General features: G+C 37.4%; 1 protein-coding gene and 1 long non-coding RNA gene across 2 annotated transcripts; one reads left to right on the forward strand and one right to left on the reverse strand.

The window, feature by feature from the left end:
• The first annotated feature begins 3,646 nt into the window (after nucleotides 1-3,646).
• LOC147511363 (uncharacterized) lies at nucleotides 3,647-5,102 on the forward strand. The gene is made up of 3 exons (XR_015216980.1): nucleotides 3,647-3,933; nucleotides 4,242-4,301; nucleotides 4,421-5,102. It is a non-coding gene; the product is annotated as an uncharacterized LOC147511363 (long non-coding RNA).
• A 1,961-nt stretch (nucleotides 5,103-7,063) lies between these two features.
• LOC147511364 (uncharacterized) lies at nucleotides 7,064-8,538 on the reverse strand. Its single transcript, XM_086598443.1, has 3 exons — nucleotides 8,365-8,538; nucleotides 7,989-8,163; nucleotides 7,064-7,404 (listed from the first exon to the last, which is right to left on the reverse strand). The coding sequence occupies exons 1-3, from the start codon at nucleotides 8,536-8,538 to the stop codon at nucleotides 7,064-7,066; spliced, it is 690 nt and encodes a 229-aa protein (XP_086454569.1).
• Nucleotides 8,539-13,489: the final 4,951 nt, after the last annotated feature.

Genomic DNA, 13,489 nt, shown 5'->3' on the forward strand with positions numbered 1-13,489 from the left:
GTCTCCAAGGGGCGTTAGGTTCACTATTAATGGAACAAGAATATTCATAGGCTATAGGGCAGTGGGAGTCGAGATGCTCAGGACTCCAACAGAAACTACATGGATTTGAATTTACATTCATGATGGGGATAGTCTTTTGTTGAACAGAAATAGCCTCAACCTTTTTAGTGAGGGATTCAATTAGAGTTTTAAGCTCAGGATCTGATTTAACCTCAAACATACTTGTAGCCTTAACTGTTGAAGAAGAACTAGCAGAGCGGGAGTAATCGTCACTACCCCCCCAATTATTATTACGCTTTAGTCCGATCTTCCAAAAATTTATATGCCTCGAGGCTCCTTTACTTAGGAAACTACCCCCATTCATTATGTCTAGGACTTCTTTATGGTGGTGTAGAAGTCCTTTGAAAAAAGGCACCTAACTAACGTGTCTTTGCTAGGTGATGGTGTGGACACTCTATAAGGAGATCGGTGAAACGATTCCAAGCCTCAAAATGATTCATGAGGATTACGCCGAAAGAAGTGAATCTTGGAAAGCATTTCATCCGCCTTTAGGGGTGGGTAAAAATGTTCCATAAACAGCTAAACAAGTTTGACCCACGAGTCCATAGAATTAGGCGCTTGGGCAGTTAACCAAGACGCCGCCTTATCAGCTAAGGTGAAAGGGAATACCCTCAATTTAATTTGTTCCGCACCAACCGTAGGATGGTGGAATGTTGTAAGGACTTGTTCAATCCTACGCATGAGCTGATAAGGTTTTTCATGGTCTAAACCATGAAAAACAGGTAACAAATTAAATATATTTGGGGGGATGCAGAAATCCCCCACTGGGTCTGCTAGAACGATGCAAGATTTAGGGCAAGATTTAGGGCTATCGCTCAAGGCTTTATAAAAGTCAGAGAGAGGAGTCTCTCTTTCTTTAGCCATAATATCAGGTGGTGTGCGTGAAATAGTAGCTAGAGGTGTAGTGGGTGGGAAACTAGATAGACTTGTTTGTTGATGTTGCCGTGTAATTACGTTAGTTGTTTTTCTTCGACCGGACTTTAATCTCATGCAAGACTAAGTCGAACTTAACTAAACATGCAACACTCCAAACAATTCTCGATATACTAGTAGAAACCTCTAACCGGAGATGCGAGGTGTGGAAGAAAGGAATACTTGATTACGCCCTTGCTTCGCTTTATGAATAGCGTCTTGTTTACGCGTGTTCAGGTGTATATAACAAGTTAAAACACTGAAAAACTTGAAAAATCGGGTTCAAAACAAACCCGTGGAAAACCGCAAATTTCAGCTTTAGGCGGCTGGCGCTTTCGCTTTGAAGCGGTGTGCCGCTCGAGTTCGAGAACTTAGCGCTGGGTCGCTTCGGTATGGGGTGGGTCGCTACCAAGGTTCCAGCGTTTGGGCCCAGTGCGCCGCTTTGGACGCCGGTCCGCCCGTAATTTAATTTTTATGAACTTTTCAATGCTGAATCGGACAACCACAGTATGAATCAAACAAGGGTGGGTGGGTGAAATGGGACTTAAAAATGACTAATTATACTACGAAAACAATGCTAAAGGATGGTAGCCGGCGACTCTGACTTTAAAAGACCCACGTTTTAAAACAAATTTTTACAAACCTGTTTTCAAAAATTTGTTTGGGGGTGGGGTGTTTGGTTTTTCCATGCTTGATCACTAAACTTCCTATTCTTATCCCCACCTCGCTCCCTTTAAGAGTAGCTAGATTTCTCCTTGTTTGTTGTTTTTTATTATTTTTAGTAGATAGGATGTTACGTTGTTAAATTCCGTAGTTAACTTTGAATTTGGTAGTTAAATGTTGTTTGAATTTCAATTTTAATATAATGTTGTTCTTTTCAAATTGTGCATGGATTTTATTGTTAATCCCACCTTCCCGAATTGTTTGGGGGTGGTATTATTTATTCTATCATGATTTGTAGAAGATCCTCCATTTTAGAGTTTGTTTTGGAGTGAAGGTTGAGAATATTGTCGTGAATTGGCATACCTATAATTAGATGTGGTGGTAGGATAAAATCTAAGAGAGTTTAGAAGTTACTATTCTAAATCCAAAGATAAAAGATACCATGGTTGTTATAAAATCAAAAATATGGTTTGTTTCCGTTTTCGGGTTTGGAAATTTTCTATTTCCGGAAATTGCCTTAAACAATTTGGAAACTTGCCGATTCGTTTTGGAAGCTCAGAACCTATTTAAACTTCCTTCATTCTACACTCACAACCCACACTACACCCCACCATCATCTCTCACCTTTCACTCCAAGCTTTCCTTTTTTTTTTCCTCTTAAACTTCTGCTTCAGCACTTACGAGCGCACCTGCGCCCTAGACAATTTCAGAAAGTTTACTCAGAGCGCGACCCGCCCCCAACTTGAGCGCAACTCGCGCCCAAACACTGTAACTCCAAAAGCACATGGCAACAGGGTTCTCCTAAATGCAGAGCAACGCTTTTCATATCAAACAGTGATAGATTCTGTTTCCCAAAATCTAGGGAAACTCTTCTTTTTGAATGGACCAGCAGGAACAGGCAAAACTTTTGTTTACAATACAATTGCTGCTACGTGTCGTGCTGAGGGGCATATTGTTATTATGGTCGCTTCATCTGGAATAGCTTCATTACTATTGGGCGGTCGCATTGCTTCATTCGACCTTTTCGCGATCCCACTAGATATTCTTGATACCTCTGTTTTTGTGGGTTTAGTAAGAATTCAATGCATGCCTAATTATTCAGGAAGCTAAACTTATTATTTGGGATGAAGTCCCAATGCAAAATAAGTTTTGTGTGGAGGATTGATTGATCGCACACCCGGGATACTCGCGACAATAATAAACCTTTTGGTGGAATAACAGTTGTACTTGGTGGTGACTTCCGTCAATGCCTTCCAGTTATACCCAAAGGGGTTCGAGAACAGATTGTGCGTGCTTCCTTGCGGTCTTCCTTCCTCTGGAGTCACATTCATGTTCTAACTCTTGCCCAAAACATGCGATTGGAAAATGGAAAACTCGCAAATATTGCGATCATAAAATTTCTTAATGGAGGTACCAAACTGTGTATTTTTCTTTGTACTATTTTGCTTAATATTGATATTCATTTACATCATTCTTTGTACTATTTTTATTTGTACTAATATTCATTACTATTTTCTGGTTAATTAGATAGGAAGTGACCCAAGCGAGACAATTGAACTACCATCAACAATTCATCGATGTGCAAATCTTCAGGATCTCATTTCTACTACATATCCTCAGCTAAATCAACCTACCACAGTTACACCGGAATATTTAACTGAGCGCACAATTCTATCTGCACGCAATGATGATGTCAATGATATTAATGCAGCAGCTTTAAATATGTTCCCAGGGGAAAGTACTCTCTTTCTAGCTGCAGACAAGATGGCAGACGAGGATGCAACGAATCCAGCCAATATTAATCAATACCCAAATGAGTACCTAAACTCACTTGATCCAGCTGGTCTACCACCATTTCGTCTCAACCTAAAAGTCGGTTGTCCTATAATGTTGTTGCGAAATATTGCTCCCAAAGATGGATTATGCAATGGAACCCGATTGATGGTGGTCCACTGTAGACCTCACGTTTTTTTCGCAAGAATTTTGACTGGTAAAAAAATGGGTAATCATGCATTTATTCCAAGAATATCTTTGTCACCGTCGTCTTCTGATTTTCTTTTACATATGACAAGAAGACAGTTTCCTGTGCGTGTTGCTTATGCAATGACTATAAATAAGTCACAAGGACAATCGGTGAAGTATGTGGGGATTGACCTTCGCACTGAAGTTTTCAGCCACGGTCAATTATATGTCGCACTATCAAGGTGCACTTCTTCAGACAGAATCAGTATTCTCCTCCCTCCAAATTCGGAAAGTCACACCCCAAACTTTGTTTACCCAGAAGTCTTACTATAATCCGTAAGTTCTTTTCATTTATAGTCACGTGTTGAGTAGTTACTCATTGAATTTATAGTCATCAAATTGATACATTTGTATTTGCTCTTACTTGGTTAATTTGCTTCGTTCAAATTATGTAGGTTTTGCGAATTGGTGTGTAATTACATTTTGTCAAGATTATGCGTTGAAGAACTTTTTTGCTAACCTTGGTTATTTTTTTTTTTTCCCCTAATTTCTTCTTTTTGATCTTACAACACCTGAATTTATAGTTCTATACAAATCTATTTCAATTCCTACTAAATGGTGACGTCTGTTTATATGGTATTTAGCTGAACGAAGAAATTTCAATTCTCATATCTTCAAACTTAGTGATCTCTGCTGATTCTCAGGTATGTTCCTTTTCATTTTTTTCATTTTTTCTTCCCTGGTCTTTCTCTACTTATTGTGTTGTTTAATTTTTTCATCCATGAACATGGTGATGGGACCTTGGCCAATTACTATAACTTAGTGATCACTGCTGATTCTCAGGTCAAGTGAAACAGGTAACATCTCTTCTCTTATAACTCAATCTCTTTGATTTTCCATGTAAAGATTCAGTTCATTTTAAAATCGTTTAGCCAGAGATGAATTATTTGTTTTCTTCTATGTAAAGGTTTAGTCTGAGCTTCTTCTGATGTTGTTACAGGTATTTATTTGCTTATTTATTTAGGGTTCTATTTTTTGGTTTTGGGTTTGTCGAAAAGTATTAATTTTGATTGATTTGAGCTTTGATTTGGTTCTGCTGCTTTTATAGGTATTTTAGTGCATGTAGCATTTCGATGGCTATTGTTTGTTCTTTGATTTATTAGTGTTGTTACAGAAAGTCGTGTTTATGGAACTACCCCAATGGAAACTTTAGGAAATATGGTATATGTATACATTGTAAATATCATTTGTTAAGGGTGTAGACCTTTTGATAGTTATGGGACTCGAATGTATGTATTTTACTTATGTTTTCGGTAATGACTTTGTATGAGGTGCTTTGATGATCTGGCATTAGTCGAGACATTCAAATACTTTGGCGTACTAAGTCATAATGTTGAAGTGGTCTCATTTTTGTAAGTCAATTATTTGACTGCTTTGGCATCTGTCGAGACGGTTAAGTAACTGGATTAACCAATGAGAAATATATGATTGTGATTTTCAGGTTATGACAGGTTTATATTTATGAAATATCAAAAATACAGAGGAGATGCTATCGAAATTTTACTATAAAAACCACGTGTCATAGGTTTATAATTGTTTGAGTTTTGGGGCGTTACATATTTGCTTGTTCCAAAACTAGAAAAGAGTCTAGAGGTGAATACAATCGTTCATTGTTTCACTTCTAAATTGTCAATTTCTTCTTCCCTTCAGTATATATAGTATTTCCTACTCACTCTATTTAACAAATTTAAAACAGATAATTACATACTTCTTCGATGAAGTTTCCTTAAGGCTTGGGATTTATGATAATGACCTTGACATTGGCGAATGAGGATGGGGTTTCTGGAAGAGTTATGATTGTCAACAATGGTATCTGTACTTTTGCTACTTTTTTTTTGTACTTGGCGTACTTTTGTGGGTGCTCTTTTTGGTACTGTTTTGATGTCCTCATTCAAACCACTTGTGGGAGTCTGATTATGTATTTGTTTCTCATATTGTTCTTATTTCATATGGTTTAATTGGTGTTCTTCTATGTTTAAGTCCATTTAGATGAATGAATCTAGAGCATCTGTGCAAATCACTACCGGATTTATTGAATGAGAATTGTCTTTACAGCCTTTTAACATGATCCAAAACATTGGAAAGTCATAAAATAATGGGGAGGTTCTATCCAAATTACCCCTCAGGTGGTTCAAGTTAGTGTGATGTCGAGTTTCTCAGCCTAATAATCATTCTTGACCATAAATGGAACAATAGCCAGTATAATAGAATCAAAACGGGAGAGGGGGGGTGTTCAAGTTCAGGCTGCTTCTACAAAGTTAGCGTCGCAGGCAACTCTATCAGTGTCGTACGGCATGGGCATACCCTAGTCTATCTAACAAAACAGGGAGGAGTGGGAGGACAGATTCCACGTCATAAGGTGAGGCGTGGTCGACACACCCCCTAACCATACCCACTCAAAACTCATGGAGGGTGAATTAAAAAACTTTTATGGGGTGAGTTAAACAGTTTTTCTCACCTCACCCACCCCCACACAAAAAAGTTAACATTGGACAAAATTTTTATGGGTTGAATCTTTTATGGGCTTGGAACCATGAGCATGGGCTCAATTAAAAAAAAATTGTAATAGTGGGGGTAGGCATCCAAAAATCAGCCAAAAGGCTGGGCTTATAAACTGTTGGGCCTCCAAATTTGACATGGTACTGCACAATTGGCTGACCCAATTGATGTTATTGGGTTTATGGATAATGGGCAATTGGGCTGGCCTTGCGCCGCAACAAGTTGTTTCGCGCTGAAGACGCACATACACCTTGCGCCGAAGGCGCGACGTGTTGTTTCGTGCCAAAGACACGCGTACGCCTTGCGCCGAAGGCACAACGAGTTGTCAGGGTATAGCGCGGCAGGTGCATTGAGGTGTCACGGGTCGTAGGCACATGCATACCCTAGTTCCAAATAAAGTGTGATCCTAATTATTTTTGCAACTGTGTCACGTGTGACCGTAAAAACGGCTCAAATGGCCATTCAAACTGACGTAAAAGCTGTGTTTTCACATTGAAAGGTCACATCAAATGACTTATGGAGAAACTTTCTAATAATCAAAAGAAACAAAATCAACACCCCAACCCACGTTATGAGTTTGTAATATAGTATGAAAAAGAGTACGCAATGAAAAATTGACTCATCTGTGGTGTGTAGTGGCGGAGCCAGGATTATATTTTAGGGTGGGAAAATTAATATGTAACTCCTTAGAAAATCAATTCAAAATTCATTACACCAGAAATTGGAAATTCCAAACATGTGTACATTCATTATCTAAAAAAGAAATTTTTCCTAAAACTCAAAATCAAGCAAAAAATTACAAGTGTCCACGACGAGTATCCATTTTCTAAAAGTGTTGCATGATTGTTTCATAATCAATGCTTTTAAATATGTCTTTCTCAATGTATATTACTGAGCAATCGTTCAACTACTCATCTCCTATATAATTCCGGAGTTGATTCTTCACAATATGCAAAGCTGAAAATACTCTCTCAACAATGGCAGTAGCGACTGGCATAATAAGTGATAAAGTAGCGAGAAAAAAAACTAATGGAAACACAATGTTCTTTTTAGTCTCAACCATCTTCATGGCAACGTCACTGCTCCCTTTCAAATTCAGAAACTCATTGTTAGAGCTAACATCAATAATATACGTCTCCAGTTGATCAGGTAGTACCATGAGATCCAATTTAGAAAATTCAGAGGGATAAAACTGGGTGAAATGAACCAGTTTTTGCTTATCAAAAGTAGCAAAATGACCCACATGGACTGAGACAAACCATACAGAGAAGCAAATCAGTATTTGCTTTGTTAAAGCGATCATTTAGCTCTTGTCTCTGTCTGTTGATGCAATCATAAAATAGTCTAATGCGGTAGTAATGTAAGTTTGTAATTTCTTTAGTATTACGCCGAGGTCTCTCAGGAGCTAAAAACTTATCATCCATATGAGGAACATAAATGTTATGCTTAGTACATACTGAAGACACTTCATTTAGGAGAGAACCCCACCCACTATCTCTCATTATTTGTAATCGTGTCTTAGTTACTTCAACAAGTCCCATTGCATTAATAATATGTTGGTCCTTTCACTGCAAAGCTTTCGACAAATCATGGCTGATTGCTAAGATGTCCTTCATTAAGTACAAACTCAACCTGAAATCAAAATATTGCAATAAATTTAACAATCCATATTCTTCACCTCTTTGTTCTGCGTTTGAGCCATCTTCAACAACATTTTCAAGGACATCAAGAAGTGAAGAGAACATAAGAATAAAGTTCAAAAGTGATCCATAATCCGAGCTCCAACGAGTATCGATCTCCTAAGCATTTCAGGTTTGTCTCTTGATTCTTACCTTTTCCACTTGAAATTTCTCCCTTCGAAAGTGCATCAAGAATATTTTTAGCTTGTTTTTCTCGAAGACCGTCATGACGCTTACACGATGCTCCAACAATATTTATCACATTAGAAACAATACTAAAGAGTAACGCAATTAGTTTTTCACTCTTTGCAGCATATACAAGAGCTAACTAAAGCTGATGAGCAAAATAGTAGACATAGAATGCACTTCCATTTTCATTCATGATGAGTGATTTGAGGCCATTAAACTCTCCCCTCATATTGCTGGCACCGTCATAACCTTGCCCGCGCAAACTAGCAATACTCAAACCATGAATTGTAAACACTCGAGCGATCTCATTCTTAAGCAAAATAGCACTTGTATGACTTACATGTACAATGGCAAAAAACCTTTCAATCACACAACCTTGTGAGTCGACATAACGGATGACAACAACCATTTGTTCTTTGATTGATACGTCATGAGCTTCGTCAACCAAAACAACAAACAAAGAATTTCCACAATCTTTTAGAATGACATTCGTAGTCTCCCACTGCATTTGCATTTATGATATCCCCCGAACAACACTGTCAATAGCTTCATTATGCCTAGTTGTTTACTTCAAAAGTTCAAGAAAATGTCCCTGGTTAATTAATTTCTTTGATTCATCGTGACCACGAAACGCTAACCCTTCTTGCAAAAGAAATCTACAACAATAAACAATTGCATTTAAGCGAACCCGATAGTCACTTCAAACTTGGTTTGATTGCCTATTGAGAAAAGTTCCATTATGCTGGGTTTGATTCATCAAGACTTGATGTAACGCCCGTATTTAAAATACGTATTTATTTATTTATTTATTTATTAATTTAATTATTTGATTGGATTTATTTGGGACGCGGGCCCGGTTTTCGCCCGAAGTGCGTGTTGGGCTTGGGTTTCAAACCCAAGTATATAATCACATTGTTATAGAGAATAGGGTTCTTAGAGAATAAAAAAAATAATAAAAATGGAGGCAGAGATAGAAACTCATTTGCTGGAGCGTTGGAGCGCGACAATTCGGACGATGAGGGATTCGTCAGGTTTTAATACGGGTGAGTAGATTAGTTTTCTATTTCACAAAATATGTTAATTATTCTGTTATTAATATTCGTCCTTTCATTGGTAAAACTGTCGTTATTAAAACTGATTAAAATCTGTTGAAACTCGGAAATTTGATTGGAACTGGTGGAAGCTTGAAACAAGCTGTTAATGGCGGCTCGAGCCAAACCAACGGTTGTTATTTATATTGTTGTGTTGGTTTATTAAGGGTTAATGTTGGGTCAATTGAGTGTTGGGTATGCTGAAGGGGTGTGTAGGTGGGTGCTGTTGCAGGTGGAAGAAGGCGTCTATTTTTTAGTTTTGGGAAAACTCGGTTGGGTTGTTTTTAGTTTAATTAGAACTGTAGTGCTTTCATCTAGATTAAAAATCGATGGGTTCATAGTGATTGTAGTGTATGTGGGTGGGTTGTAATAGGAGCTGTCGAAGCTATGTTAATGGCGGACGAGATGTCGATCTAGTGTGGAGGAAGGGTTCAATGAAATTTATAATGTAGTTGTGTTGGTTGTCGATTGAAGGGGGTGTGTTTGAGTGTGTGGGGGCTGTCGGAGGTGATAGAAGCCATTAATGGCGGACGGTCCAGATCTACTTTGGAGGAAGGGGTTTGATTTAACTAATGGGAGTTTTGGTTTTATTAAAGGTGTTGGGTTTTTCAAATTTAGTCAAACTGGTGTGATGAAGTTGGAGGAGGAGTGGAGGTTGTGGTGGTCGATTTTGGTGGTGGTGGAGGAAGAGAGCTGATGGAGAAGACGACTGTAGCTGTGGTTGGGCCTTGGGCCGAACCAATTAGCTACTTGGGCCGGTTTCAATTTTGGGCCTTGGTTGTTTTGTTTGGGCCCGGTTTTGATATTAGTTAGTGGGTTGGGCCATTTTTCTATTTGTTTAGTTTGGGCCAGTTTAATTTAAAGTTTTGGGCGGTTTTAGTTCAATTTTTGGGCCGAACCACTTAACTGTTTTGGGCCAGTTTCTAATATTGTTTGGGGCCAGTCCATAGGACTTAATATAGAGATCCAAATGGGTGTTTCAACATTTAGACTTTCGGGTTCTAAGGTTTGGGCTTGGCTAGTGTGTCCGAACCATGACCTTAGCCATGAGCCCATAAACCATACACCTTTTACCTTAGCCATGAACCATGACTATGACCATGAACTTGTTGAACATAGAAACGACAGTTTGACTTTGACAATGACAGTTTGACTTCGACCATGATGTGTTGACTTTGACCGTTGACTGTGGAATGTTGACTTTTTCCAGTTTTTTTTTCACATGTTTAAAAATATGGACAAATGTAGTAATAAAATATTGTCGAACATGGTATAATTTTTGTTTGTCTTTATCTAATTAAGATTTGACGTGAGTAGTGTGTAAAACCTATAATATATTGGCACATAACAAGCGGGGAATTTTTATAGGACTTAGATTCATGGACTTTGATTGTGGACTATGGACTGTTTAATTGTGCTACATTTTATGTTGTAAATTGTATGGACAAATCAAATGCTAAAATGCTATGGAAGCTTGTATAAATTTGGTTGTCATTATCTAATTAAGATTTGACGTTGATATTGTGACATTATATAATATGTTGGGATATATATATTAAATGCAATAGTTGTGGATAAATAAATGTATAAACCCTCCATTATTTTATCTGTGAGATGCTAGTAGAGATATTTTGTGGATATTTACATTGACCGTGAAAGAATGTGGTGAGATATAATTGAGTGTAATAATACATTGACACGTGAAAGAATGAAAGTGGTTAAACAATAAGGTAGATATAATTGAGATATTTCTAAATATTGGTGGCTTAGTGCAATAAGGTATTTGACATGCATTGACGTGATATAGTGAAATTATTATGAGTCATAAATGTATGACACTGAATAAATTACGAACTAAAAATCCTAGAACCTAGCGACCACAACTCATGTGATTTGCCCTGTGTGGGCATGTGCAATTTGATTGGCCCTTATATAGGGTGTATAGATAAGATGTTGATTGACCCATGTGTTGGGCAATCGTAGCCGAATGGTGGCTTGATTATTCCGTTCACAAAATAAGAACGAGATGCGGGATATTTTATGCCGAATAGTGGCAGTACTTACATAATGGCTTTCGTGTGAGGGTTACGGTGTCGCGGCATCCCCGCCGTGGTAGTTACGTACGGAGTGGTTCATTATGTAAGGGGAGGCATGTGGATGTACATGTTCGGCGTTGGGAAGCGATTGTGGTAGCCAGGGAAACTAGGTAAGACATAGATACGACATGAATTTTAGGGACACACAAAGAAAGCCTTAAATAATATAATTATGGTAATATGTTGGTTAATGATGTATCTTTAGATAGATTATTTTATATGGTTTTGCAGAAGTGTGGGTCAAACTAATTACTTGTGCAGAGACGACCCACTCTGTAATTGAGCATGGAATGAGGTAAGTATATAATATGCTTAACTGGTTATAGTTTAGTTAGAACCTAAGGCGCCTCATGGAGGAACTAAATGCCTTTTATTATGCGTATGGGTTGTTGTGTGGTTAGTGGGAAGCTAAGGTGCCTCAGTGGAGGAACTACCTGCCTTACTTATTGTAGTTAAGAATGTCGTATTAGTTGTTGGGAGTTAAGGCGCCTCGGTGGAGGAACTAACGGCTTTATGGATTGTGTATATATATGTATAATTATATGTTGTGTTTTAGGGCTACTCACACCAGCATTTTTATAATGCTGACCCGATTTGCATGTTTGCTTATCGGGTGTGTTCATTAAATGAACATAGTTGATAAGTCTTAACATGTTTCATGTTGAAGAAGGTTGGTTGTTGATTGTGGTTTGCTTTAGCGTCGCATTCAGGATATGTTTTGTTTTTCCTTAAGGTGTAATAGATTTTCAGTTGAGACAAGGTTATTTGTATTTTTATTTGTAAATTTAAATAAAGAGTTATTGAAAAGAGATTTGTAACCTAATCTTATTTGTAAATTTTTTGTAATGAAGAGGACTTTTGTTTAAGTTAAAATTTTTATTGGTTTTAACTATCCGCGTATTTAAACTGTTTATGGGTTTTTGGTAGTTGAGAGTGCGTCACACCTCGGAGATCGAAGAGTCGGGAATAAATATTGTTTTTCCGAATTTTGTCGAAATTCGGGGTGTGACACTTGAGCTGACTTGTAAGCTTCGTAGTGAGCACTCCCAAATTTCCCAACATGTTCTCGCAATTTGTTCTTCTTTCTCCAATTAGTAAATCCATCAAGAGTAAAACAATTTCCACCCCCTAGTGATCCAATCCTACATCTGAAGAGATAACAATAATACAAACAAAATGCTTCACAATAACCCTCTATCACATGTGGAGTTCGTGTAAAACATATGACATAATAAATGTCATACTTCTACAATTTCATTTCTAGTTCCATATTTTTGCCTCTGCCCCGACAGTATCAAATTAAGAATAATCAACCAAATCTTAAACAAAAAACACCAAATTAGTGACGATGAATTTCTACTCTATTTTTTTAGTAAAGAGTTTCTACTATTTTTGGAGCCATCTTCTTTTTGTGGTTTTATGCACTTTTTGTGAACAGTTAACACACCCCGTAACAAATGGGGTGTGTGACTATTTGAAAACAGGGTGTGGAGAGAGAGTATCGGTGTGTGACGAGTATTACTCTATTTGAAAGTGAGGAAACACTAGTGCTAGTTCTTAGAGCATATCTAATGTACACCTCCAACATATATAGGTGTTATTGGGATTTTACAAATGGGTACCCTTTACGAATCACAACCCACCTGATGCAGTATATGTTGTTGCCAGGCAGTGAGACAATTTGGATGTCTCACTAAAAGGTAGTAAGGTTACTGGTTTGTATAGTGAAACAGTTCGGGTGTCTCACTAGAATGTAGTATTTTGGGCCAAAGTTTTGTTTTCGCTATATCTTTTGCTAGGAAAGTCCATTTTCAATTTGGTTTGTTGGGTTAGTTCTATTTTTATTAGTACTTTCTTAATATGCGGTTATCTCAAAACTTTCTATTTTTTAGAAATTTTCAAATTTTGTGTTAATTAGGGTATTTCGCCTATATAAAGGTTGGTAGTCTGTATTTGGGTTTCAGTTTTTCATTGAGTTAATAATATTGGGAACACAATTTTCCATGGGCATTTTTACCACTTCCACGGATTTTCAGTGCATTAGACAAAACTACCCCTAAATATAATTTGATATGAAAATATGAAAAGAGTGGATGTTATGGGTATTTATGTCTAATATTCTAAAAATCCATGGAAGTGGTAAAAACGTTTGTGGAAAATTCAGTTCCCATAATATTAAGAGTTTTTTCTCTTATTTCCATTGTTTTGGTATTCTTTGTATGCGAATCAACAAACTTTGAAGCCATTAATCCCTAACATTTCATAAGAAATCAAAAAG

The sequence above is a fragment of the Coptis chinensis genome, chromosome 3 (genome assembly GCF_015680905.1).
Source record: "Coptis chinensis isolate HL-2020 chromosome 3, ASM1568090v1, whole genome shotgun sequence".
Classification (NCBI taxonomy): domain Eukaryota; kingdom Viridiplantae; phylum Streptophyta; class Magnoliopsida; order Ranunculales; family Ranunculaceae; genus Coptis; species Coptis chinensis.

Coding starts and splice junctions, on each gene's coding strand:
- LOC147511364 (XM_086598443.1), bottom strand. CDS start 8,538: ATGCAAATGCAGTGGGAGACTACGAATGTCATTCTAAAAGATTGTGGA. Junction 8,164..8,364: donor GGTTTTTTGCCATTGTACAT/GTAAGTCATACA, acceptor CATCAGCTTTAG/TTAGCTCTTGTATATGCTGC. Junction 7,405..7,988: donor AGAAATTTCAAGTGGAAAAG/GTAAGAATCAAG, acceptor GGTTTGTCTCAG/TCCATGTGGGTCATTTTGCT.